At 49.5% G+C, this 23797-nt stretch overlaps 1 protein-coding gene across 16 annotated transcripts in view; it reads left to right on the top strand.

Annotated features, from left to right (window-relative positions):
• The window catches only part of ZNF618 (zinc finger protein 618), a 174720-nt gene that overhangs the window by 120286 nt on the left and 30637 nt on the right, over window positions 1-23797 (top strand). For 9 of the 16 annotated variants that reach the window (XM_057721701.1, XM_057721696.1, XM_057721695.1 and 6 more), the window contains 7 exons: window positions 5165-5242; window positions 5859-5897; window positions 10629-10718; window positions 11616-11651; window positions 11743-11820; window positions 18559-18618; window positions 19165-19254. In XM_057721701.1, coding sequence (XP_057577684.1) covers window positions 5165-5242; window positions 5859-5897; window positions 10629-10718; window positions 11616-11651; window positions 11743-11820; window positions 18559-18618; window positions 19165-19254 — 471 coding nt within the window. Of the gene's footprint in view, window positions 1-5164; window positions 5243-5858; window positions 5898-10628; window positions 10719-11615; window positions 11652-11742; window positions 11821-14638; window positions 15595-18558; window positions 18619-19164; window positions 19255-23797 lie in introns of those variants that run through there. The other 7 variants (XM_057721698.1, XM_057721694.1, XM_057721693.1 and 4 more) reach the window with 3 other exon arrangements.

Below are 23797 nucleotides of genomic sequence, written 5' to 3'. Positions count from 1 at the left end.
TCGTACTCTACTTGGAAGACCCTGGTCCTGAGGACATTCAGTCTGAGTCCAGGCCCCAGAGAGCCCCAGGAAACCTGTTGTCCGTGACTTACCTCTCCAGGCCTCCTGTCCCCTAGCAGGCCGTGGGTCAGCTCCCCTGCGTCTTAGGACCAAGAGGGCAGGGTGCTCCTGAGCAAGTGATCTGTGAACAGCAGCTCCTGAGACGCTTTGAGCTAAATACGGGACTGCCTGTTGTAAGGAACCATCTCTCCGTCCCCCCTCACCTCACCTTGTGTTCTTCTTCTCTCCTTCAGCTGCTCTGGATTTCTGCCTGGTTGCATTTTTGTATATCCTGAAAGGTGTCAGAGCTGATCTGGAGCTCGCTGGGTACAAGTGACAGAGTTCAGGGTTACAGCCCATGTTCCTCCTCTGCCTTGGGCTTCCCACGTCTCCCTTCCATGGCTTCGGGAACTAGACCCACCTGCTCTCACCTGGCCTCACCTGGTCTGTCTGGTGCTCTTGGGGAGGCAACTTAAGCCAGGCTCCCTGCCAGGTGGTTACAGAACGTGCTAGACAGACGCTCTTCATCGGTGCCTGTGGATTCTTATTGTATCACGCGTGACAGCAGGACGAGGGAGAGGAAAAGGCTCGTGCCCGTGAGCTGGCGTGTCCTGCCAGCCGTTCCTGGCATTCGCTCCCAAGCCTCTTGAGAGGGCGCTCTGGGGGTCCTGTGGCGGGACCAGACATGGTAGGGGGTTCTGCTGCCCTGCAGTGTTAGGGGGAGCCCCATGACTGGTGGGGGTTCACGGCTGCCTTGGCACCTGGAGGTGACCTGGCGTGGTGGCGGTAGGATGGCGCTGGGTCTCTGAAGGCCAGCTTTGAGCCCAGTTCCTCACGAGCCACTAGCTGAGTAGCCCCAGCCCTGGACCACCTGGCCCCTAGAACTTTCAAAGTCGTGGTTGAAGTGGGTGTTGAGTTGTCCTGTTCACGTGAGGACTTCTGGGAAGATGGAGGATGGAGGTGAGACCTGGGCGTGCTCGGTAGATGGTAGCCGTTAGCAGGCGCCCTCTCTTCTTGGCGTCCTCCCTGGGGCTGACTGGGTGGTGGTCACGCGCGTGGGCTCTGGAGCGGGACAGACCAGGCGGCCTCTGCCAGATGTGTTGCCCCTCATCTGAAAATCGGGGGTAATGATCACCTCTCTGTGCTGGGCTTGTAAGGATGAGCTGAGCTGGTGCGTTCTGCGAAGCCGCCGAGGCCAGGCCCTGCTCCGCTAGCTGGCTGTGTGAAGTGGGCAAGTTCCTGCTGCCACAGGCGTGCAGGGGGGTGCAGGGGGGTGCGAGCCCAGCCCGTGCAGAGACGTTGCAGAGGCGCAGGTGAATGAGGTGCAGGGGAAACATAACACTTCAGGGGAGTTTGGTTCCGTGGCTGCTGCCTTCTGCCGTACCCCTGCTACTTTAGCGGGAAAGGAGCGTGATCGTGTCCATCCATCGCGTGCACAGATGGGCAGACTGAGGCTCTGAGAGCTCAGGAGACTGGCCAGCCCTAGACTTGGAGCCCTCCTCACCTGACCCCTCCCCAGCCTCCAGGCCACCCCATCTCTAAGGGCTCTTTCTGATTTCTTACGTAATTCAGATGGAGAAGCGCCGAGAGGCAGCCGCCGTGGCGGATCTGTGCGAAGCTGGTATTCAGGGACCTGGATTTTTGACCAAGCCTTGAGAGCTGCATCTGGTACATGATGGCTGAGGGGCAGGAGGACTGATTGGGGCACGGCTGGATACGTTCGTCGGCTGCAGACCCCTGAGTAACGCAGGGCCTGCCAGCCTCTGCAGGGATGCAGGGGGCCACCTCCTCCACCCCGTCACTGCCACCCGTCAGCAAGTCTGAGCCTCCCTGGGACCCTGGAAGATGTGCTGCTGGAGGGATGGTAGAGCATGTGGGAGTCTGGAAGTTGGGAATATCTGGACCATTTTGGCCGCTCTTGCTGTGGGCTGCAGCTCTGAAACAGGCCGGTTGGAGAAGGGAGTTCCGTGGCCAGATGTGTGGGGAGACCTGGGGTTAAGAGTCCGCTGGGTTTCTTTACTGCAGGAGGTCTCTGAGTCAGTGCAGCTCCCGTGCACTGTGCCTCCCCAGATGGGCCGTGCCTTGATCATGCACCTCTCTCCCAGAGGCGGGTTCGAGAAGTGGGCCCCAGAGTACTTGGGGGAAAGCTGACAGTAACAGCAACTCTCCTTTGCCGGGGGCCTGCTTCGTACCAGGTGCTGTGCTCCGTGGCCGCAGTATCACTGCCTGTACTGTTGCTCCCGCCTCCCGCCCCTGCAGTCAGGTGGGCAGCATGTTGCTGTGTCCGTTGGACAGAGAGGAAGCCTGAGGTTTGGGTGTTGACGTGACCTGTGCAGGGCCCCCCGGCTGGTATGTGGTGAGCCAGGATTTGAACCCACGTTTGCCGACAGCGCTGCGCGGTGGGGCCGCCACTCTGTTGCACGCTCCCCACGCCCCAGCCCCCGCCTCTCCGCCCACCCAGCCCCTTCTGCAGACGGGGCCCCTGCAGACCGGGGTCTTAGGGTGAGTGAGGGGCAGCCAGGGCCTTGAACGCAGGTGTCCCTCCTGCTGACGCACGGTGCTCAGTCCTGAGACTCACTGTGCTGGGCAAGGGGCTCGCTCTGCCCTGGGGCCAGGAGAGGGCCCGAGGCTGGTGAACTGTGCCCCCGCGGCTCTCTGAATGGGTTCAGGCCTGTGAGCAGGGCTGCGTGCACCCCGGTTCTCTGTGGGTTGAGGGAGAAGCCAGTGGGACAGGTCTGCTTATAAACAGCATCGACTGGGTGGGCGAGTCAGGGACATCGCAGCCTGCAGGCCCTGTCCGTCAGCCTACACTTACTGTACAGTCTGAGGAAGGATCTGAGGTCACTGAAGGCAGTTGGAGAGGAGGCCCAGGTCTTGTGGCAGAGAGGGGCAGAGCAGGGCTTAGAGACCTCATCTGGAAGTGCGTCAAGTCTGAACGAGTCTTCCCCCATCACGGGCTGTGGCCTCGGTCCTTTGGGGAGAGACTCCCCCTTCCCTGGGGTACCCACCCCTCCACCTCCCCCCTGCCTTTCCCTTCTCCTGCCCACTCAAGTCCCCTGACTGTGGCCGAGTCAGGGTCCCACACGGCGTGCACCAGGTTCTGCACTTGGCCGTCGTAGCACAGCCACGCTGCATGTTGCCTTGCCTGGTGGTCTGTCTGCTTCCCATCAGACAGTGGGCAGCGACTGCATCTTGCTCGTGGTTGGGGCCTCAGGGCCGGGCATGTTGAAGATGCTTAATAAGTTCCTGATCAGTTGAAGGGGAATTAGGAGAAACTGTTGAGGAGTGAGTGGAGGCACGGGGAGGGAGTCTGGGTCTTTATTACTTGGTGACAGATGAGTAGAACAGCAGGCCACCGTGAATTTACTGAGCCCCTGCTGGGTGCCAGTCACGGGGCTAAAGACAGGGAAATATACACTCTGATCTTTGCCCTCCGTGTGTTTATATTTTTTCCAGTGAGACAAGGGCAACACATAATAAAACCACTGAATAACAGGCTGCTAAGTCCCATGCTGGTTTGGATGACAGCATTCCCTTGAGTAGCAAAACGACGCTGCCACCGCTGGGCCTGCCGACTCACGGGTGGTAGCTCATGCATGCTGACCTTGGTCATGAGATGTAGGCATTATAGTCCTGTTTTACAGGTGAGGAAGCTGAGGCTCGGACCGGAAAAGGAATGTTCCTGTTGTCAAACAGCTAGGGGGTGGCAGAGCTGAGCTCACACTCAGGCTCCAAGCCCAGTGCCCTTTTGACTTAACCTGATACTTGGAATTCACACCCAGTAGACGGGCCTCTGCCCCCAGGTGAGACCACAGACAGTGGGAATGGGTGATGCCCCGACTTGCTGACTGCCCGGACAGTAGTGGTAGGAACACTTCTCATGCTTTGTTCAGTCTTCACATAGATGCTCTTACATTATCCATATTTTTCCAATAAGGAGACTGAATTCTGGCCAGTAAATAGTTGAGCTGAGACTCCATCTCAGGGCTGTCGTCTTCAGACCAGTGGTTCCCACGCCTGGTCGCTGGGCATCAGAATCCTCTGCAGACGCTTTGGAAAAAGGCAGATTCCTAGGCCCCTGGCCCCAGCCATTCTGGTACCTTTAGCCTGGAGTAGGGCCAGGGATCTGTGTGTGTGCAAGCTCCCAGCCTGTTCTGTTAGGAAGGATGGGGCCTGGGCTCAGATGGTGGCAGGCCTGTGTGAGGGATGGGCAGGGCCTCCAGCTCCTGGGGCCCCCGCCAGGCTGGGTCTGATGGGCTCTGCTTGCCTTCCTGCGGCCTCTGCCCCATGATCTGCATGGGTGGGCTCTGCCTTTGACTTGTCTGCAATGCCTTCTGGGAACTCAGCCATTTCAGTCTACCTGCCTCTGGGAGAAGGGCCTGGCGAGGGCTGGAGTCAGGCATTCACACCGTGTTGATCTCTGCACATCCGAGGGAACAAGATGACTCCTCCACAGATGAGAGGGGTCCTCTCCTTGCCAGACATACCTGTAGTAGGGCTGGGCATTTCCTGGGGGGCGTAGGGCCACCCTGTGAGGTAGGTACTTTTAGCCCCATTTTACGGACGATGAGACTGAGACTTAGTGTGTTTAAGGAAATTACCAAGGTCATGCTGCTGCTAAGTGGCAAAACAGGGACAGGGATCCCAGATGTGTCTGGTTCAAAGCCTGTCTTCTTAACCTCTGTCCATCCTGGCAGGGAGGAGTGGTAGCTAGAAATTATTCTGTTGCATCTAAGTGATGATTGCCTTACATGGATACAGTTTATTCTTATTCTGAAATTCATTTACATTCATCTCCTTTTTCCTCTCAAGGAATAACTGTGAGTTACCTAAGAAGTTACCCTCTCCGTCTTATAGATTTGGAAGCTGAGGCCCAGAGGTGGGAAGTGACTTTCCCAAGGTCACTCAGAGAGTTGAGACAAAAACCTGGACTAGACCCTGGTCTCCTGGCCTCCAGCTCAGCATTTTGCTAGTCTTTTGCTTTGCTGGTCCTTGCTGCCTCTTTGCTTGTGGGGGCATTGGCACAGAGATAGCATTACCTTGAGGCATCGCTGTGGGTCCTGGGGCCCTGTGGTTGCACACGGTGGATGCTGGCTGACCAGTCTGTACCTTTCCTGTTTTCCAGGGTCCTATGAGTGTGGAATCTGTGGCAAGAAGTACAAATATTACAACTGTTTCCAGACGCACGTACGGGCACACCGAGGTGAGTGGCATGTCCCTGGGACAGAGCCAAGGGGCTGCACTTCCCCGTCCTCTGCCTGTTTGTCCACCTGGGACCCTCCAGGGTGACCCCTGAAGCCCTCAGAGCTCTTTCTGCAGTAGGAGTGGGACCCAAAGAGGAGAGGACAGGCCTCCTTAACTTGGGAACGCACCTGGGGTAGGGGTGGGGTACAGCAGGACATGCCACCAGCTGTCTGCCACCAATGGGCCTGCTTCCTCCCAAGGTGCTTAATTGCTGTTCAGTGTCAGTGGCCCCTTCAGAGAAGGTACTCATGTGTCATCTCATGTGCTGCTCACGACAGGCCCAGGAGTCATCTCTATCCTGACGATGAGAACACTGAGGTTGAGGGGACAGGAAGGATGCCGCCTGTCCCTCCCTGAGCCTGACCCTGGCAGGCCAGGGAGGCAGGGCACCGGGTCAGGGCCCGCTGGACAACACGGGGCACGGGGAAGGCTTTGTGGCTGCACCTTGATGGGAAGACAGCATCCCTGGGCACACGATAGGGCTTCTCGTGGCCTCTGCCTGCCTGGCGTCTCTCTCTTTTGGCACCAGCCCTTCCATTGGTCCAGTCTGCTCATCTCCTCCTTCTCTCTCACAGACACAGAAGCCACCTCAGGGGAGGGAGCCTCCCAAGGCAGTGAGTATTTTTCCCTCCTCTTGGGCTCTAGGGGCTGAGAGGGCCGGGGTGGGAGGAGGGAGAGCCAGGGCCGGGGTGATGCTCTCAGCCCTCACCCCCACCCCAGGATGGCCCCAGGCGGCTTCTGGGAAGCACGTTGCTGGGCTGCAGGCTTTGGCTTGGGCGCAGTGTCTCAGAGCAGCCTTTCCCAAAGTGTGCTCCGTGGTATAATCAGCCTGGGGAAGTTAAGATGTGTTCTGTCAACAAAGAGTTCTCTGGCCAAAAACCAGGGGGAACCTTGAGTTCGGTTAATGAGAACATGTTTCTTTGCGGTAGGCGTCTCGGGGCCCTTCATTGGCCATATATGCACGTGCACCCCAAGGGGGGCCCCGTGTGTACACGTTTCCCCTGTTCTTTTGACTCCCACTCATGGGTCAGGGGCTGCATAGCTGATGTTTGGGAAATGCTAGTTTGCAGAGTTATCTCAGGAGCACCCACGGGCACGCACGCTGGGCTGCGGTAGCCCAGCACTTGGGACGCACAGGACCCTGGCGTCTGGGGACAGTGTTCTGCTTGGCCGCTTGCCTTCGCTCCAGATCTAAATCCACAGGGCTGGTGGGCAGCCAGCCAGATGGGTGTAGGCGGGGGTGGAGCCTCTCCCCGCACAGCAAACCTGAGCTCTGGAACCCAGCAGTTCCCCTCCCAGGTGTATGTGCGCGCACGTCCACCCAAAGATGTGAAGTAGGATGTTCTTAGCAGCACTGTTCATAACAGCTTCAAACTGGAACCCACCTGAGTGCCCAGCACTAGTTGAACAGATAAGTAAGTCATGGTGTGTCCCCACTAAGGACTGTGGTACAGCAGTGAGAAGGAAAGACGGACACCTGCACACGACAGTGCGGATTACCCACAAACAGAATGTCATCAAAAGGAGCCCGGCACAGCAGTACAGAGTTCCTCCCCTGAGATCTGTGTACAGAAAGTACAAGAACAGGGGAAACTAATTCACGCTGAAAGTAGTCAGAGTCCTGGTTACCCTTGGGAAGGGGTTTCTCGGTTCTGTGATTTGAGCTGGGCGCTGGTTACACAGGTGTTTTCGGTTTTTAAAAGAGATGAACTGAACGTTTAGGATGTGTGCATTTTTCTCCATCAGTGGTCAGCATGTTTTTGGTAGGGGACCAAATAGTATGTTTTAGACTTTGCAGGCCAGGTGTCTCCATCCCACCTGCCCAGCTCTGCTGTGAAGCACGAATGCAGCCAGAGACGGTACGGACACAGATTCCTTACCAGGACAGACGGTGGGCAGGCCGTAGTTTGCCCACCCCTGTTCTTCACGTTTGGTACACCACCATGAAAAGTTTCTTAAAATAAATAAACATGACTGCCACCGCCCCCCGCACCCTGCTTAAAAATCCCAAACAGAGTAGTTTGAGAAGGCAGGGCCTTAGTTGCATTGGGTCCTAACAGCATTTCTTCTAAGGCACTCTCTCTTTGGAATCTTATATCATGTGAAAGGCCAGCAGGACAGAGGCTACCCTTCCGTTTTCTGGAGAATCTGAGCCTCACATTGGCCCGGCACCTGCCCGAGGGCCTGCAGCAGGAGGCAGCGAAGTCTTGCGTCTCCTCCCCGAGCCCTGCCCTGCCCTGCCCCTGCCTGGCCCCTGGCTCCTTCTCCCTCAATAGCTCCCTTCTCTTCCGGCTCCCATCGCCTGCCTGTGGTCAGCCACACAGTTAAAGAACTTCCCTATTTATCTTTCCTTCCTCGGCTATTCTGGGCCCCCAGCCTCTCCAGCAGCCCCTCAGTGATCCGTTATGCTCTGTCCGGCTTCCGTTGTTCCCGGAGGCTCACTGGTTGCGGAGGACTTCATGACTGGGAGTATTTTTAGTCCTTGCATCACTTCTCCCTTCCTCCCTGTGGAATTCTCTCCCCATAGCCAGTGTGCTTTGCTTGACTCTCAGTCCTACACCCCTGCCCTGACCCGGGCCAGCAGTGCCCGCTCTGAAAGCCTGGTGTCCTCATACCCCAGCCTCACGACAAGAGCCCGGCCTTGGAGTTCTGTGCAGAGTGTCCAGTCCAGCCTTAGTATTTTTGCAGATAAGGAGACTGAGTCCCAGAGAGAATTCATACACCTTGTTAAGCATAGAGGTGGGCGTAGAAACCAAGTCTCATACCTTCTAGTCCAGGGATCTTTCATTCATTTGTTAGAAAAACAGGTCAGTCATATGTAGAGGCACATACCCAGTCACCTGTCTCTCAGCTATGAACATAAAAGATTAACGCCACATCCAGCTCTCTTGCCACTGTCACATTGCTTCCCTCTGTTTAATAACAATATTAGGTAACGTTTTACCAAGTATTTATTGTATGTGAGGTGTTGTGCTCATTTATCCTTTATTACAATGAAGGAACTATCATTCCTATTTTACAGATGAGAAAATCGAGGTGAAAACCGAGAGAGCTTAGGGCATGTGTCCAACATTAATGGCACCTGTAAGTGGTGGAGTTGAGTTTGAACTTGGGCAGCCTGACTCCAGAGCCTGCCTCCCCAAAACAGATTCGCAGTGACATTCCTGGAGACACTGAGCTCTCTTAGGGTTCTGAAGATGTGGTTTCACTGCCAAAAAATCATTTTGCCTTTCTTCCTTTGGGGATAACTCTTATACTGATTCACTCCTGCCTTAAGTAGGCCTGGGAAGGTAGCCCTGCCCACATTGAGGAGACGTAGATCAGGGTGTGGTGTGGGATTCGACAGAGCAGGGTGGGGGCACTTTTCAGTGGCAAAAAGCCAGGGGTTCACGTTTTATTGGAGGTGGCAGATGTGCGTGGCCCAGTTGGTAGGAGAGGCAGTGTGGGCAGAGATGAGACACGTGGGGCAGGCAGCTATGGGGCGACCAGCACTGACCAGTATGGGAAAGGAATCGCAGGGGCAGGACCCCATCAGGAACCAGCAGACCCCGGTGGCCTTGACTTCTCCACCTCTGTTCCCCATATGTCCAGCTCCGAGAAGGCTTGCGGTCCAGGTGGGACATAATGGGGGAGGTTGTTGTCTCTGCTGGGTTGCTGGGGAAGGATTGAAGGCTGTCCCAGCCTTGGAATTCTGGAACCGGCAGCCTAGGAGAGACCCTGGGAATCAGCTCATCTACCACCACCCCCAAATTACGGGGGAGATAGGGATGCTTCATCCCAAGGTGGGGTTGGCACTTGCTGGCAGTCTGGGTGAGGCAGGCCAGGGCCAAGACTCTCCTCCCCACCCCCCACCCACCTCTCCCACCACTCCATGGAGGGTCAGGGGAGAGACATAGAGATGGTAGGGCCTGCTAGGATGGTGGATGCCTGGCCCCTGCGTGGGCCCTACACCCTCAGAATGTCTGTGTGTGCCGAGGCTATGCGTACCTCTCCCAGAGACCAGTTTGTCTCTGCGGTACTGCATCTGCTAAGGCATGTTCAGGGACTGCAGGTGCCCTGGGAAAGGTGGAGGCAGAGGCAGGGAGATGGCTAATGTCATCCGTGTCCCTAAGTTCCGCTAAGCAGGGACCAGAAACCCTCCCAAAGAATCACCTGGCATTGCAACCTTGGGAAGGGGGAGTCTGCGTCACATCCTGTGTCTGGGTGCCGAGGAGCAAAAGAGGGGCCAGGAGGCTGGTATCCCAGCCCTGCAGTGGAGAGTGATTTATCTGGTCAGAGAAGGACCATGTGCCCTGACTCAGCCGTGGCTTAGAGTTACGTGAGTAGCTGGATCCTGCCTACTCCCTGGCCCACTGTGCAGCCTCGAGCAAGCCGCCCAGCCTCCCCGTGCTGGACATCCCCGGGAAGCCGGGGTGGACGGGCCATCCCTAGATCACACGCACACGTGATCCCTAGATCAGCCCGCGGAGCACACACACGAGGTCTTTGCTAGTACAGACGTGAAAGGGGGTGTCCACGTGGCAAGGGCACTGTCCTGTATGACAGGGGTCCCCAACCCCTGGGCCACAGACGGGTACCAGTCTGTGACCTGTTAGTAACCGGGACACACAGCAGGAGGTGAGTGGCAGGCGAGCGAGCGAAGCTTCATCTGTATTTACAGCCGCTCCCCATCATTCTTGTTACCGCCTGAGCCCCGCCTCCGGTCAGATCAGCCGCGACGTGAGGGTCTCGTAGGAGCACGAACCCTACTGTGAGCTGCGCGTGCGAGGGGTCTGGGTTGCGCACTCTTGATGAGAATCTAATGCCTGATGATCTGAGGTGGAGCTGAGGCGGTCCCGTCACCCCCAGGTGGGACCATCTAGTTGCAGGAAAACAAGCTCAGGGCTCCCACTGCTTCTGCACTATGGTGAGTTGTATAATTATTTCCTTAGACATTACAGTGTAATCATAATAGAAATAAAGTGCACAATGAATGTAATGCACTTGAATCATCCCGAAACCAGCCCCCCCAACCCCCAGTCTGTGGAAAAGTTGTCTTTCACAAAACTGGTCCCTGGTGCCAAAAGGGTTATTGACCACTGCTGTATGAGGCCAGCTTCAGACTTTGGAGAGGGGGGGCCAGTTATGAACCAGGCCCTTAGGAGCTCAGCTCACATGGGGTGGGATTGGGAGTTGGTTTAAAAGTCACTTCAGCACTCCCTGGTCTCCTTGTGTAGAAGACTCCTAACACCCAGGAACTATTCTCCACGGAGTCACCAGTTGGGACCAGTCTGGCCCAAACCACCTCCCCCCCAGCCCCAAGTGACTGAAGCCCTTGTAACCACGTGTCTTTCTATCCCCCGCAGACAACTTCAGGTACACCTGTGACATCTGCGGGAAGAAGTACAAATACTACAGCTGTTTCCAGGAGCACCGAGACCTGCACGCAGTGGATGGTGAGTCGGGCCCCTCACTCCTCGGGAGCAGAGTCACATAAGTAGAACCCCCTCCAGGGCTATATCGGGCCGCCACCCCATCCACAGCCTCCCCTCTCTCCTCCTACCCAGGGAAGATCAGGCAGCAGGCAGACCGTGAGTGGAGTGACCAGCTTCCGAGGATTCTTGACGAGAGAAGGTCCCCATCATATTCCATATATTTTTCCGATCAGGGTACCCCAAGTGAAATTGCCGCCTTTGTAGGTCAAAATCAGTCGAATATCAGCAATTTTATGTCAGTTTCTTTCACGATTTCATGTTGAGTATTCACATGCTCTGATGAAATTAAGCCAATTTCTTTAAATGAATGATGATATTTTAGCATCTTAGATTATAGAGTTAGAAATTAGAACGATAAATTTAGGTAATTTATTTTTGGAAGCTTAAGAATTCTGGAAATAGGGTCTTCGACTGAGAAAGAATCTGGAGGGTTCTCTCTCCAGCCCCACACCCTCAGCCTGTGTCAGGCTGTGGCAGCCAGGCACCACCCCTGTTGCCACTGGCCCATCCTTCCTCTCACCTCCTTTCTCTCCCTGCCCCCCGTCACTTCCTCTTTTTCTCCTGCCCTGGCCCCTTGAGCGGGTGGCAGGGATCCAGAAACAGGCCAACCGGAAAACGTCTTCCTGCCCTGGGGTGGGTCCCAGCCCATGGGGAGGAGGAGGAACGACGGGGTGCACCCTCCTGTGGCCCCTGGTTCTGGGGCATCCACAGTGGGTAAGGCAGCTCTCCTGGGCCCCAAAGGCAAGCTCGCTGGGACAGAGGCTGGGAGCATTGGGCAGAGGCGGCTGTGGGCAGGGACTAACAGGGCTCCTGTTTGCTTCTTTCCTTCTGTGGCTGCTGCCTCTCGCCCGGGTGCAGTGTTTAGTGTGGAAGGGGCCCCTGAGAATCGGGCAGGTAAGTCCTTGGTGGCCGCCCACCTCCCTGTCCCCAGCTGGGCTCTGAGACCTGGTTCCCAGGGTGCTAAGGGCCGTGTGTTCTCCCACAGACCCTTTCGACCAAGGTGTTGTGGCCACTGACGAGGTGAAGGAGGAGCCCCCGGAACCATTCCAGAAAATTGGGCCAAGTATGCAGGCCTCTCTCTGGGGCCGGGGCTGGGTGGGGAGACGGGTGGGGGTGGCTGAGGGTGGCAGGGCGAGTCCCACCACTGGAAGGGGGTGGCATTGCTAATCCTGTAGCAACGGCTCTGGCCGGTGAGCCACTGGCTTCCTTGTACCTCACTTTGCCCACCTGTCAGATGGGTCAGTTACTCTTAGAACTTGAGCTTTTGAGAAGCAGCAGGACAGCACAGGGTCCAGGTCAGGGCACTGAAGGTAGCACAGGCTTGGCGCCCAGTGTCAGCCGTCCTGAGCCTCTACTCCTCACCTGTGGAGTAAAGGTGACACTTCTCCACAGGTTTGTTGGGGGATTAAATGAGATCATGGATGTAAATCACCTATTAATTAGCACAGTGCCTGGTACATAGTAGGTGCTCGGAAAATACTGTCGTTATTGTTGTCAGAAGGGGTTTATCAGCAAATGAAGCTATCTGGGGAAGCCACGTGCAGATGCTCTGTCCTTGTTCCAGTAAATCCTTGAGGGCAGGAGCCACGCACTTGACCTGCCTGTTTGCAACACACTGGTATTGAGTATTGTGGGGACAGCAGTGAGTAAGACAGATGTGGTCCTGCTTTGGGTGGTTCACAGGGAGGAGGCAGTAGGTCAGTATGCAGGTAGTTACAACATGCGTAGAAGCCCAGGGAGCAGTGGGGGCCAGGAGGCAACTGACCAGCCTTGGGAATACAGGAGGCTTCTGTGTGGGGGATGAGGATGGGGTTGAGCCCCTGTATCCCACATGAAGGCAGGAGAGCTGCACTTGTTCCAGGAACTGAAAGGCAACTTGATTTTGAGCTCAGGTCTTAGAGAGCCTTGAAAACCAGAAGAAGGCAGTTAGACTTCATCCTGAGGGGAATGAGCTAGAGTTTACGCAGTGGAGAAGGGACTTGATCAGATTTGTATTTTAGGAAGACATTCTGGCTGCTGCAAGGAGATAGATTTGGGGGGGGGGGGGGGGCGTCTCACAAGTGAAACTGGTCCAGCCTTTCAGAAATGTGCATAATTGCTTCTTCCTCTCTATTTTCCTTACCTTTTTTACTACCCAGCAAGAAGAGACCTTTATGAGCTCCGCCTGTTGCAATAAGGATTAAGGCAGCTTGTGAAAATACACACGCAAACATAGACTGAATGGGTGAGGAAGTTTAGGGAAGGAGAGTCCAGGGAGCTGGAACAGTGAAGCTGGAGACAAGCCTCAGAGGGCGGGGCTTGGTCCCGGCCCATGGAGGCATTCAGTGGGCCCCTGAGTGTTCTTCCTCCTTCCTTGTAGGGGATGAGTCTCTCCTTTTCTTTACCTCTTAAAGCACTGAGGAAACTGGAGATGTGATGATATCTGTAAAGTGGTTACACAGTTCTTGTTATGTGCATGGTAAATATTCGATAAACAGTAACATTAAAATAATCTTGAAGTGAAGAAAGTGATGAAATCCTTAACACTAAAACTGCTAGAAGTTAGGCTGTGGGAAAAAACCCAGATGTGAATCAGACATGTTCCACGACATATTCACAGACCAATACAGGACACAGGACAGGGACATTGGGATCTGTGACCCCCCCCCCCCCCGGTTTCAATGCTGCCAGCAGCCCCAGCATAACACCCCCCCTTCCATCTGTAGCATCATAATTATGAAAATAGAATATAGACAACATAGGCTATAGAATCAGACAAGCCCAGGTTTGAATGCTGACATCACCAATTTACTAGCTACTTACCCTCTCTGAGTGTCTTTTGACTCGTGTATCAGTTGAGAACAAGAACATCTCTCTGTTCTTCAAGGCTATTGGAGAATGCCTACGCCGGGTGTCTAGCCCAGCACCTGGCTCGTATTCAGGGCTTAACAAATGAGCGATGTTGCTGAGAAGTAGTCAAGAGCTAGAGCTTTAGAGCCGTCCCAGAGATGGACCCCAGCTCTATACTTAATCCCTGTGCGACGTCCTGCAAGTTTTTTAATCTCTCTAATCACAGTAATGACAGTAAAACTCACCTCTCAGGATTGTCGTGGAGATTAGATGAGATTATATTTGTAAGAGAATTAGCATAGTCCTTGACATTTACTTGGAAAGCATTAAATAAGTGGTACGTATTAATTACCCAGAAGGGTACAAGAGCAAGATGAAATTTGTTCTCTATATCAGTAACTACGTCTGACAGACAGCCAGTGCTAGGACCTGGGAGAAATTATCACAAATTATATGGAGTAGGGAATTGCATTGAGAAAACTGAACTGAGTTTGGCTCCCAGCGTGACTTCATGGAACTGAGATGTCTATAAGACTGTGAGGCTGTCCCTCATTACCGCTCAGGGGCTGCCTTGTAAGATAAGAATCCTGCTTCTTGGGCTTCTGCCACTTTTTGTAAGCTGGCCAGTGCCACATAATCCTGACAGTGATGAGGCACAGAATAAGGGGAGCCAGCAGAGGTACAGTGCACTCTGGAGGGAGTAGTCCCCACCAGTAGAGCTCTGTAGGTCAGGGAAAGAGGAGAAACAGCAGCAGCAGTGCATGCTGGGAAGTGCACCTTCCACGTCCACGTCAGCTGAGCAAATAGGAGACTTAGGTACTCAAAGAGGAGGAAGCTAGAGCCAGGACAGAGTGGAGGAATCCTGTTAGAAGGAGGGAGTTGGTCTAAGAGGCCCTGTGTGTCAATCTGCTCTTCAGCTGCAGATCTGAGAATTACTCTCATGGTGATGGTGTGCCGTGATAATGGGACGATTGAGGACAGTTTGTTCAAGTCGACTGAAATGCAGTAAATCTGAATTTATTTGTAGGTTACTTGGTGTTTTTACCTGGATAAGGAAGAGTGACTTGAAAAGTAAAAAAAAAAAAAAATTAGAAAACAAAACTTGGGAACTATGAAAATTTCACATGACAAGAAAATTTAAGAGACTTAGAGGAAGAGTATACCTCGAAAATGATCTACCACAGAGTCTAGAAGAAAATTCTGTTTGACAGCAACAGCCAAGTATGAGAAAATATGACCTGTCTTGGTTCACTCGGGGTGCCGTAACAAAATACCATAGACTGTGTGGCTTAAATAACAGAAACTTATTTTCTCACGGTCCTGGAGGCTGAAGTCGAAATCAGGGTGCCAGTATGGTTGGGTTCTGGTCCAAGGACCCTCTTTCTGGCTACACTCTCACATGATGAGAAGAAAAAGAGAGCAGGCTCTCTGGTGCCTCTTGTTTTAAGGGCACTAATTCCATCATGAGGGACCAACCCCCCCCCCCCCAATCCTCATGACCTCATCTAAACCTAATTACTTCCCAGAGGCCCCATCTCCAAATAGCATTGCATTGGGAGACAGATATCAACATCTCTTCTGGAGATACAGCATCAACATCAGAATTTGGGGGGGAAACAATTCAGTCCATAGCATGACCTCTGTGAAAAAGAAGGCTGTATGGTAAGAAAGCAACAAGATAAGACAAAAAGACAAAGAGAAAGGAGTGAGATAAGAAGAATGGAAGAGAAGCAGAAAATATAAGAACAGAATTAAAACCTACATTGTAGATAGTAAAGAGCAGACTCGATCTGCAGAAATGGAATTAATGATGTGAAGGACAAACTTGAACAATGAGCTTCATAAGAGGAAAGCATGATGAATATGAGAATGGGGAAACTGTTCCAGATAATTGGTGGTACTCTAACAATGGGACAGAAGCAAGACTCCAAAGATACAATAGAAGAAAAAAATTGCTCAGCTAAAGGAAGACCTGTGTATGCAGATTTAAGGGCTCGTCATATATCAGGTAGAGTAAATATAAAGAGATGTTAGTGACTCTTTAAACTACACATATAAGGGGGAAAATTATACAGGCCCCTAGAAATTTTTTAAAAAAGCAAGTTACTTTAAACTGTAAGTATAAGGAAGAAAACTATAAGGCACCTAGAAATAAAAAACCACGTTACTTACAAATGACTTCAGGGTGGACTTGCCTCAGACTTCCCTGCAATACTAAATGCCAAAGACTGTGGAATAGGTTCTGAAGGGTAAAGATTCTAATCTAAGAATTTTATATCTAAACAAAGTGTGATTTATATGTAAAGAGAAAAGCAAGGGCTCGAAACCCTGCTATTTCTCCTATATGCCATCTTCAAAATATTACTTGAAGATATAGTCCAATGAACTGAGTGGCTGAGCACTTTTAAGGGCTCAATTATGAGGCATTGATTCATAATAGAAGAGGACTTACGAATACTGAAGCCAGGTAAACTAGAATTAAGTTTAAAATGTTGCAAATCTGACTATAAAATTGAGTGCAAAAAAAGAGAGATCATTCTAAAATATTAAAAATGAACTTTAAAAACCAAGAGGGAAGGAATGGATGAGGGATACAGTAAAGTAGGATAAACCAGTCCTACTCATAGTGTGGTCCCCACACCAGCACCATAAGCATCTCCTAAAAGCTTATTAAAAATGTAAATTCTCAGGCCCCGCACCAGACCTGTGGAATCAGAATCTCAAGGTGGGGCTCCGATATCTGTGTGGTAACAGTCTTTCTAGGTGATTCTTATTCAGACTAACGTTTGAGAGGCACTGAGTTAAACTACCTTTCTCCATGGTAATAGATACGAAAAAATCATTTCCTGCTTGACTATAAAAATTAGAGAAATGTATCTTACATACTATCTAAAACAATGGAGACTATTGGAAAATGATGGAATATTGGAGAATAATGGAAAGGCAAAGAAAAAGAGTTCATACAAAAAACAGCTGAAAACTAAGGGAATAAACTACAAAGAGTACAGGATGAAAAGGAAAGAATCGTAAGACAAGTAAAACGAAGTCAATAATATCAATAAAAGCAAATGGCATAATTTCCTCTATTAGAAGACAAAGATTATCAGGTTAACTTAAAAGAATCCAATTATGAATGGATTATTAGAGACATACCTAGTTAATTCCTTTTCTCTTTCCCAGGGAGCTCTTCCCTACTCCCTTCACTAAATTGAATTCCCTATTAGGATTTTCATGGCACTGTAAGTGTCTCCTTAAGAGCATCCATTGTGGTTGCAGTTTTAAATTTGTTTGTGTGATTATTTGATTTTTCTTTCTCCTTTTCCAGACTGTAAGTTCCTTGAAGTCAGGAACCATGACTGTTTTTGCTCAGCATTTTGTGCCAGCATTTAGCACAGTATCTGTTTGATGAATGCAAGCCCAAGAAAATTTAGGGAAATGGCTTTGGGCACATGTGAACAAGTAGAAGGATCTAACAAAGTAATTATCAAGAACTAATAATATGAGATGAACTAATAAAACACTGTAATTAAAAGTTAGAGCGATGGTTCTTAACTTTCCCACACTTTAGGATTTTCTGCAGGACGTGTTAAAACACAGTTTCTTAGTTGCAATCTCTAGGATTTTCCTTTCAGAATGTCTTGAAGAAGTCCTGAGAATTTGCATTTCTAACAGGTTCCCAGGCGATGCTGATGCTGCCCGCCCAGGGACCACACTTTGAGAAGCACTGTGTTATGTTAACAAAGGATACAGTTCACAGTGCAGGTTTTGATCTCATGAGTCTGTCTGCATCAAACAACATTATATCTAAATATACACAATAAATTCAGAAACACAGTGAAAGGGAAGGATTGATCACAACATTTAGTCTTTGACAGAGCAGGGAGAGAAACAAGATTATATAGGGTTTGAATAATACAATTAATACAGTTGATCTAACAACTTCGAAGCCTACCAAGAGCACATAATGTATCTTTACCAGTGTTTGTGAATCGGTTATAAAAATTATTTAGCTACCAAAATGTGTAAAACTTCTATGTTGTGAGAAAGAAATGTAAACAGACTGAGAAGCCAATTGAGAAAAATACTTGTAACATATAGAACAAAATGTTGATGTCCTTAATTTATAGAGTTCTTAGCAATTTTAAAAAGGTAAACATGTCTATAGAAACATTGACTGTAAACACAAAGTCCCAAAAGAAAAACTATAGTTCATTAATCCTGAAAAACAGTCAGCTTCCTTAGAATTCAAAGAAATGGAAAATAAAACCGGCATTGTAATATATTTCTCCCTATCGGGCACAGTAAGAAGAAGATAGTACTTAATTCTGGCCACAGTATATGGAAACAGTCATTTTCACATCTTTCTGGTTGGGATGAAAATCGGCCCAACCTTTCAATAAGTAGTTGGCGCTGTGGTGATCAAAAGCCTTAAAAATGCACACCGTTATTTATCCTGAGGAAATTATGTGCAAAGATTATGAGCAATAATCTTTATTTTGCAGTGATGTGCAAAAATAATGAGCAGATGTGCAAAAATTTCTACGAGGATGTGGATCACAGCATTTTTTTTATAAGAGAGAAATTTTGAAACAATTTCAGTGTCCTCTGCTTTAGGAGACTGGCTCAGCAAATTCCAAAGTCCAGTGGGAACCAGGCAGCCAATAAATGCAGTAGAGATCGATGTTTATTGATTTGAGCAAGATGTCCACAAAATATTGTCGATTGAATACCCCAGGTTTCAAAGAGCATATAGATCAGGGCCGGCTAATTCAAGGCCCATAGAAGCCAGACGGCTGACGTCAGTGAGAGATGAGATGGGCGTGAGGGGCAGGGTCTGCGGCAAGTGGCCAGGTGAATGTGCCACACCATGGGGTAGCTGCTATCTTTGTTTGGGGATTATAGATGATTGAAGTTTCTCTTATATTTAAAATTTTGTATTTGTATTTATCAGTATTTTATAATTTTCCCCCAGTGAACAATATTACATCAGAAATTTTTAAGAAGAAAGAAGTTAGGCAGTGCCAAAAGAGAGGTAAAGATGAAGTCCGGTGGGACCCAAGAGGAAGACGTGACCCCCCTTCTGCCAGGGGGTGGGGGGCTGTTTGGGGCAGGGAAGGTCCTGGAGACGAGGGGACCCACGTGTGGCCATTGCAGAGGGCAGGGCTTGAAAAGGGGCTGGTAGAGAGTTTGGCACCAGAGGTTGACTCTGGTCACCACACATTTCCTGAGCACCGGGGCCTGGGGGTGGAGCGGTGGAGGAGGACAGCATGTGCCAGGTACTGTTCTAAGCACATGACATACAAATTTAATCCTCACAGCAATCCTATAAGGTGGTCCTATCATTACCCCCATTTTACAGATAGGAAAACTGAGGCACAGAGAGGTTAAGAGATTTGCCTAAAGTCACACAGCTCAAAATAGAGGAGCTGGGATTTGAACCCAGGCAGTCTGACTCAAGTGGGTTCCTGATTCTAGTTGGTGGTCCCAGAATGAGGAGGAGTTTGTGGGGCGGGAACACACTGCTAACTTCTGGATGGGAACCAGGCGCGCATTCCCACACTTTTCTCTGCTTGGACAGAAACTGGCAATTATACCTGTGAATTCTGCGGAAAGCAGTACAAGTACTACACGCCCTACCAGGAGCACGTGGCCTTACATGCCCCCATCAGTGAGTACCTTCTCTGGTTGGGGAGGGTGGGGGGCAGCCATAGGCTGAGGCTTTGGAGTTTGGCCAGGGGAAGGTGAAAGCAAAGGGGAACTTGTTCTGGGTCCCTCTCTGGGTGCCCAGGTCTGACCTGGGGCCGCCTGACTGCAGGAGCTGGGAAAGCCCCACCTTTAAGCCAAGAAAGCCTGAGTCGTCCTCTGGTGGTCTCAAAGGCCTGGGGCCCACGTGGATTTGGGGTTAGGAAGGGTGGGCATCATTCACTCAAGTCCTTCAGCGGCCTTGTCCTCACCTCTTTTAAGCACCTCCAAATCATGTGGTTCCTGAGTTCCCACCCCCAAAGCCAGCACCATGTAATGCAGCTTCAGTCTGAACCAGTGCAGGGCCTAACCCAGGCTAGAGAATGGTCAGCTAGACAAGACAGCTTTGCCCTTGAAGGTAGAAAGGGTAAGAAGTCAGAAGGAGTGCCAAGCCAGGCCTCAGAAGCCCTGGGTATTAGTCCCAGTGGGGTCACAGGCTTGCGTATGGCCTTGGGCAGGCCCCATCCTGTCTCTGGCCCCCAATCTCTCCCTCCTTCCCTGGCCTGGGAGGGAAAGGGTTCTAAGTATCCTTCCCACAGGGACATCCTGGCCTTCCTTTCTCCCAGTGCAGCTGGTTTCCCAGCTTCCCTTCTGGGTGTCAGAGGGGGCTGTATCCTTAGATCCCCAAGTGTATGAGCTAAGAGGGCCGTCAGTCCTCCGCCAAAGTTCTGACAGGGCAGGGCTTAACCGGAGTTGCAGGGCAGTAGGGTGGGATGTTTAAGAAGTGTTTGGGAGTATGCCTGCTTCTGTTTGTCACGACAGAGCTGTGGGGACCCCACTCCACAGTCTGGATGGGACGATTTAGGTTCAGGGAGGGGAAGGATTATGCAAGGTCATCAGGATTCAAGGTGCCTAGAGTGTGGGAGGCCCAACCCTCCTGGGGCCCTGGCTGGCAGCACAGGCACGTGGCCCCCGAGGACTTTCAGGTGGGCAGGGAGAGGCATCCAGAACTCAGAGGGTGGTAGAGCTTGGCTTCCCTAAGACTCTTGTCCTGACTGCTGGATGATCTGGAGCCTGTCACTTCCCCTCTCTGGGCTCAGGTTTCCCCCGCTGTGGGAGCTCTCGAGGTCTTTTCAGCCCAGGGGTCTGGATTCCAGTTGTCTCCAGCATAAGGAGACCCTCAGGCAGGCATCTGCAGTGGCCCAGCTACAGAAGCCTGTCCCACCACCCATGCTAAGGATGTATGGGTTATTTAGTGCCCACCACACAGCCAGGACCTGTGTGGGGGAGAGAGGACACAGCTTTCACTAGGTGGGCACTGACCCCAACCATTGGCCCACTTGTGGCACTGATGCTGAGGTATCAGGGCGGTGGCTTGAGCTCCATGGCTCAGACCCCTCTGGGGATCCCGTTTTCCATGGGCAGGAACAGGGGCAACTGTGTGTGGGCACCTGCTTACCTGTGCTCTCCAGGGAAGCAGCAGCTACTTTATTGCCTGTTGCCCAGAGGGGATACTACCCAGAATGCACTTACAGTTAGGTGTTAGTGACAAAGCCAGCCTGACACTTTGGTCTCAGTCTCTGGAGAAGATCTTCAGTGTTGTTTCTGCTCTTCCCCCAAATGGCTCTTCCTGGAACAAGTTGAATAAGATCATGGAGTTAATAAGAGGAGACATTTGGCTTGAACCCTGCCAGGCAACCTCCAGGCCCATACTCTTAATCATGAAGTTCTCCTGCATCACATATCAGATGGTACAGCGGGAAGGGGTGCTTCATTTGTACCCTGATCTCTTCCCTAACACCCAGGTACTTCTCTCCTGAAGGGCTGTCCACTCTTTCTCCGTTCCTCCTTTTCTTGTTCTAGTCCTCTATTGTGGACTCTCTTTGTTTCTCTGCATCTGTTTGTTGAATGTGTCTCTTCTTTATTACTAAAGTCTAGGGATTCTATGATCATCTGTGTTTAAAATACAGAGTGAGAGATTTAGGCTAGATGCAACAGAGGATTGATTCTCCAAAGCTGACCAAGAAATAGCCTTTGAATCTAGAGATTTGTATGTCCATGGGTTCTATGTAGAATTGGGGGCTGGACTTGATGGCTTCATCAAGTGGTACCCAGGGCCTGGCCTTGAGAGATCCTAGGTCTGGTGAGAGCATCCAGAGGGACGTAGGCTGACTGGAAGTAGGTCTTAGGAAATGTAGTTATATAATATGTACTCGTTTGGGTCTGACAGCTTTCACTTAGCAAAATGTTTTTAAGATTCATACATGGTGTTGTATATATCAGTTCATTCTTTTTTATTTTTACTGCTGAGCAATATTCTGTTGTGTGAAAATACCACAGTTTGTTTAGCCATTTGCTTGTTCATTTGAATTGTTCCCAGTTTTAGGCTATTATGAATAAAGCTGCTATGAAAATGCTTATACCAGACTTTCTGTGGACATATGTGTTCATTTCTCTTGGATAAATTCCAGGGAGTAGAATTGATAGGTCACAGGGGAGAGTATGTTTACCTTTTTAAGACCTGACAAACCATTTCCCAAGATGACCGTAGCACCTTACACTCCCACCAGCCATGGATGGGAGTTCCACTTGCTCCGAATTCTTGCCATCATTTGGTGGTAGGAAGCTATTTAATTCTAGCTATTCTTGTGAGTGTGTAGTGGTATTTCATTGTGGTGTTAATTTATATTTTCCTAATGACTAATGATGTTGAGCACTTTTTCATTTGCTTATTGGCCATTTATATATTTTACTTTGGAAACTATTTAAGTCTTTTGCCCATTTTTTTGGTTGGGTTTTTTTTTTTTATTATTGTTAAATTGTAGGAGTTCTTTATATATTCTAGATCCAGGTGCTTTATCAAATATATATTTTGTGAATCTTTTCTCTCAGTCTTTGGTGTGACTTGATTTTCATACAGTATCTTTTGATGAGCAGTTGTTTTTCATTTTAAGTCTAATTTATTGATTATTTTTATGGTTAGTGTTTTTTCTCAGTTCTACTCAGGATATCCTTGCCTGCCTCAAGGTGGTGAAGATATTCTCCTTTATTATCTTTTAGACTCTTTATACTTTCAGATTTTGCATTTAAGTCTCTGATCCATTTTAAGTTAATTTTTGTGAATAATGAGAGGTGTGATTTGAGATTCACTTTATTTCCATATGAATATCTGGTTGTTCCAACACCATTTGTTGAAAAGATTGTCCTTTTCCCATTATATTGGATTGAGACCTTTATTGAAAATCAGTTGAATGCGTAAGTAAGTGTGTTTATTTCTGCAGATCTATTTGCCTGTGTTGATGCCAACATGGTCTTATTTACTGTAAGTCTTAAATTAGGTACTCTCAGTTTTTCAACCTTGTGTATTTTTAAAAATATTTGTTTTAAAACAAGGAACTTTGCTTTGCAAGATAAATGTTAGTCTTTTTGCCAATTGGGATTTTGTTTAGGATTACACTGAATCTAGAGACCAATCTGGGTAGAATAGACATCATAATGATATTGGATCTTCCAGTTCATGAACATGGTATGTCTCTCCATTGGTTTAGGTCTATTTAAATTTCTCTCAGCAATAGTTTGTGTTTTCAGAGCAGAGGTCTTGCACATATTTCATTAAAGTATATCTAAGTATCTTATGAGTTTTTTTGATGCTACAGTGATTTTTTATTTTCCAGTTTTTGTTGCTATTAGATATAAGCAGAATTGATTTTTGTATATTGAATTTGTATCCTGCAACTTTGTTAAATTCACCTATTAGATCTATTAGTTTTTTTTTGTGGAAATTTCTTAGAATTTTTCTTGTACATACTGATGTCATCTGCTAATAAAGACAGCTTTACTTCTTTTTTTCTAATCTATATTCCTTTTATTCTCTTTCTTCCCCATTTTCTGATTAGGATCCTCCAGTTCATTGATGGATAAATGAAATGAGTGGATATCTCTGCCTGGTTCCTAATCAATAGGGTTCAGTTTTTCATCACTAAATATGATCATTTTCATCATTAAGTATTGTGTTAGCAGAAATAGGTTTTCATAGATACCTATTGAAGAAGGTTCCTGTCAGTTGAAGTTACCTTCTATTTTTCATTTACTGAAAGTTTTTATCATAAATTGGTGTTATATGTTTTTTCTACATCTATTGAGATGATCCTATGATTCTTATCTTTTATTCTGATAGTGTGGTAAATTACATGTTTTTTGTTTTTTGTTTTAAAGTCACCATGCCTGTTCTTTATTAAAATGCATTAAGACTATCACAAAACCATGAAATGAACTAAAGAACATTTCAGTGTTGGGATGTTTCTTCTTTTCCAGAAGAATGACTTCTTTCTTTGAACTTCTTTTTCATGGAAAGGCATCCAAATTACTTTGAGACCTGGGGTAGTTTGTAGAGTTAATTTGCTTTCAAGCATGTCTTTTCTGATTACTTCTATCTAAAATTCCCTAGGATTTTACCTGGCTTTTAATATCACTCCCCAAACTGACACTTCAAGGGCAGGGAACTGCAGTACTAGGATTAGGAGAGTGCC

Source organism: Hippopotamus amphibius, chromosome 2 (genome assembly GCF_030028045.1).
Source record: "Hippopotamus amphibius kiboko isolate mHipAmp2 chromosome 2, mHipAmp2.hap2, whole genome shotgun sequence".
NCBI classification, from domain to species: domain Eukaryota; kingdom Metazoa; phylum Chordata; class Mammalia; order Artiodactyla; family Hippopotamidae; genus Hippopotamus; species Hippopotamus amphibius.
The sequence above is the reverse complement of the archived record's forward strand: the minus strand, read 5'-3'. Positions and strand labels throughout refer to the sequence as shown.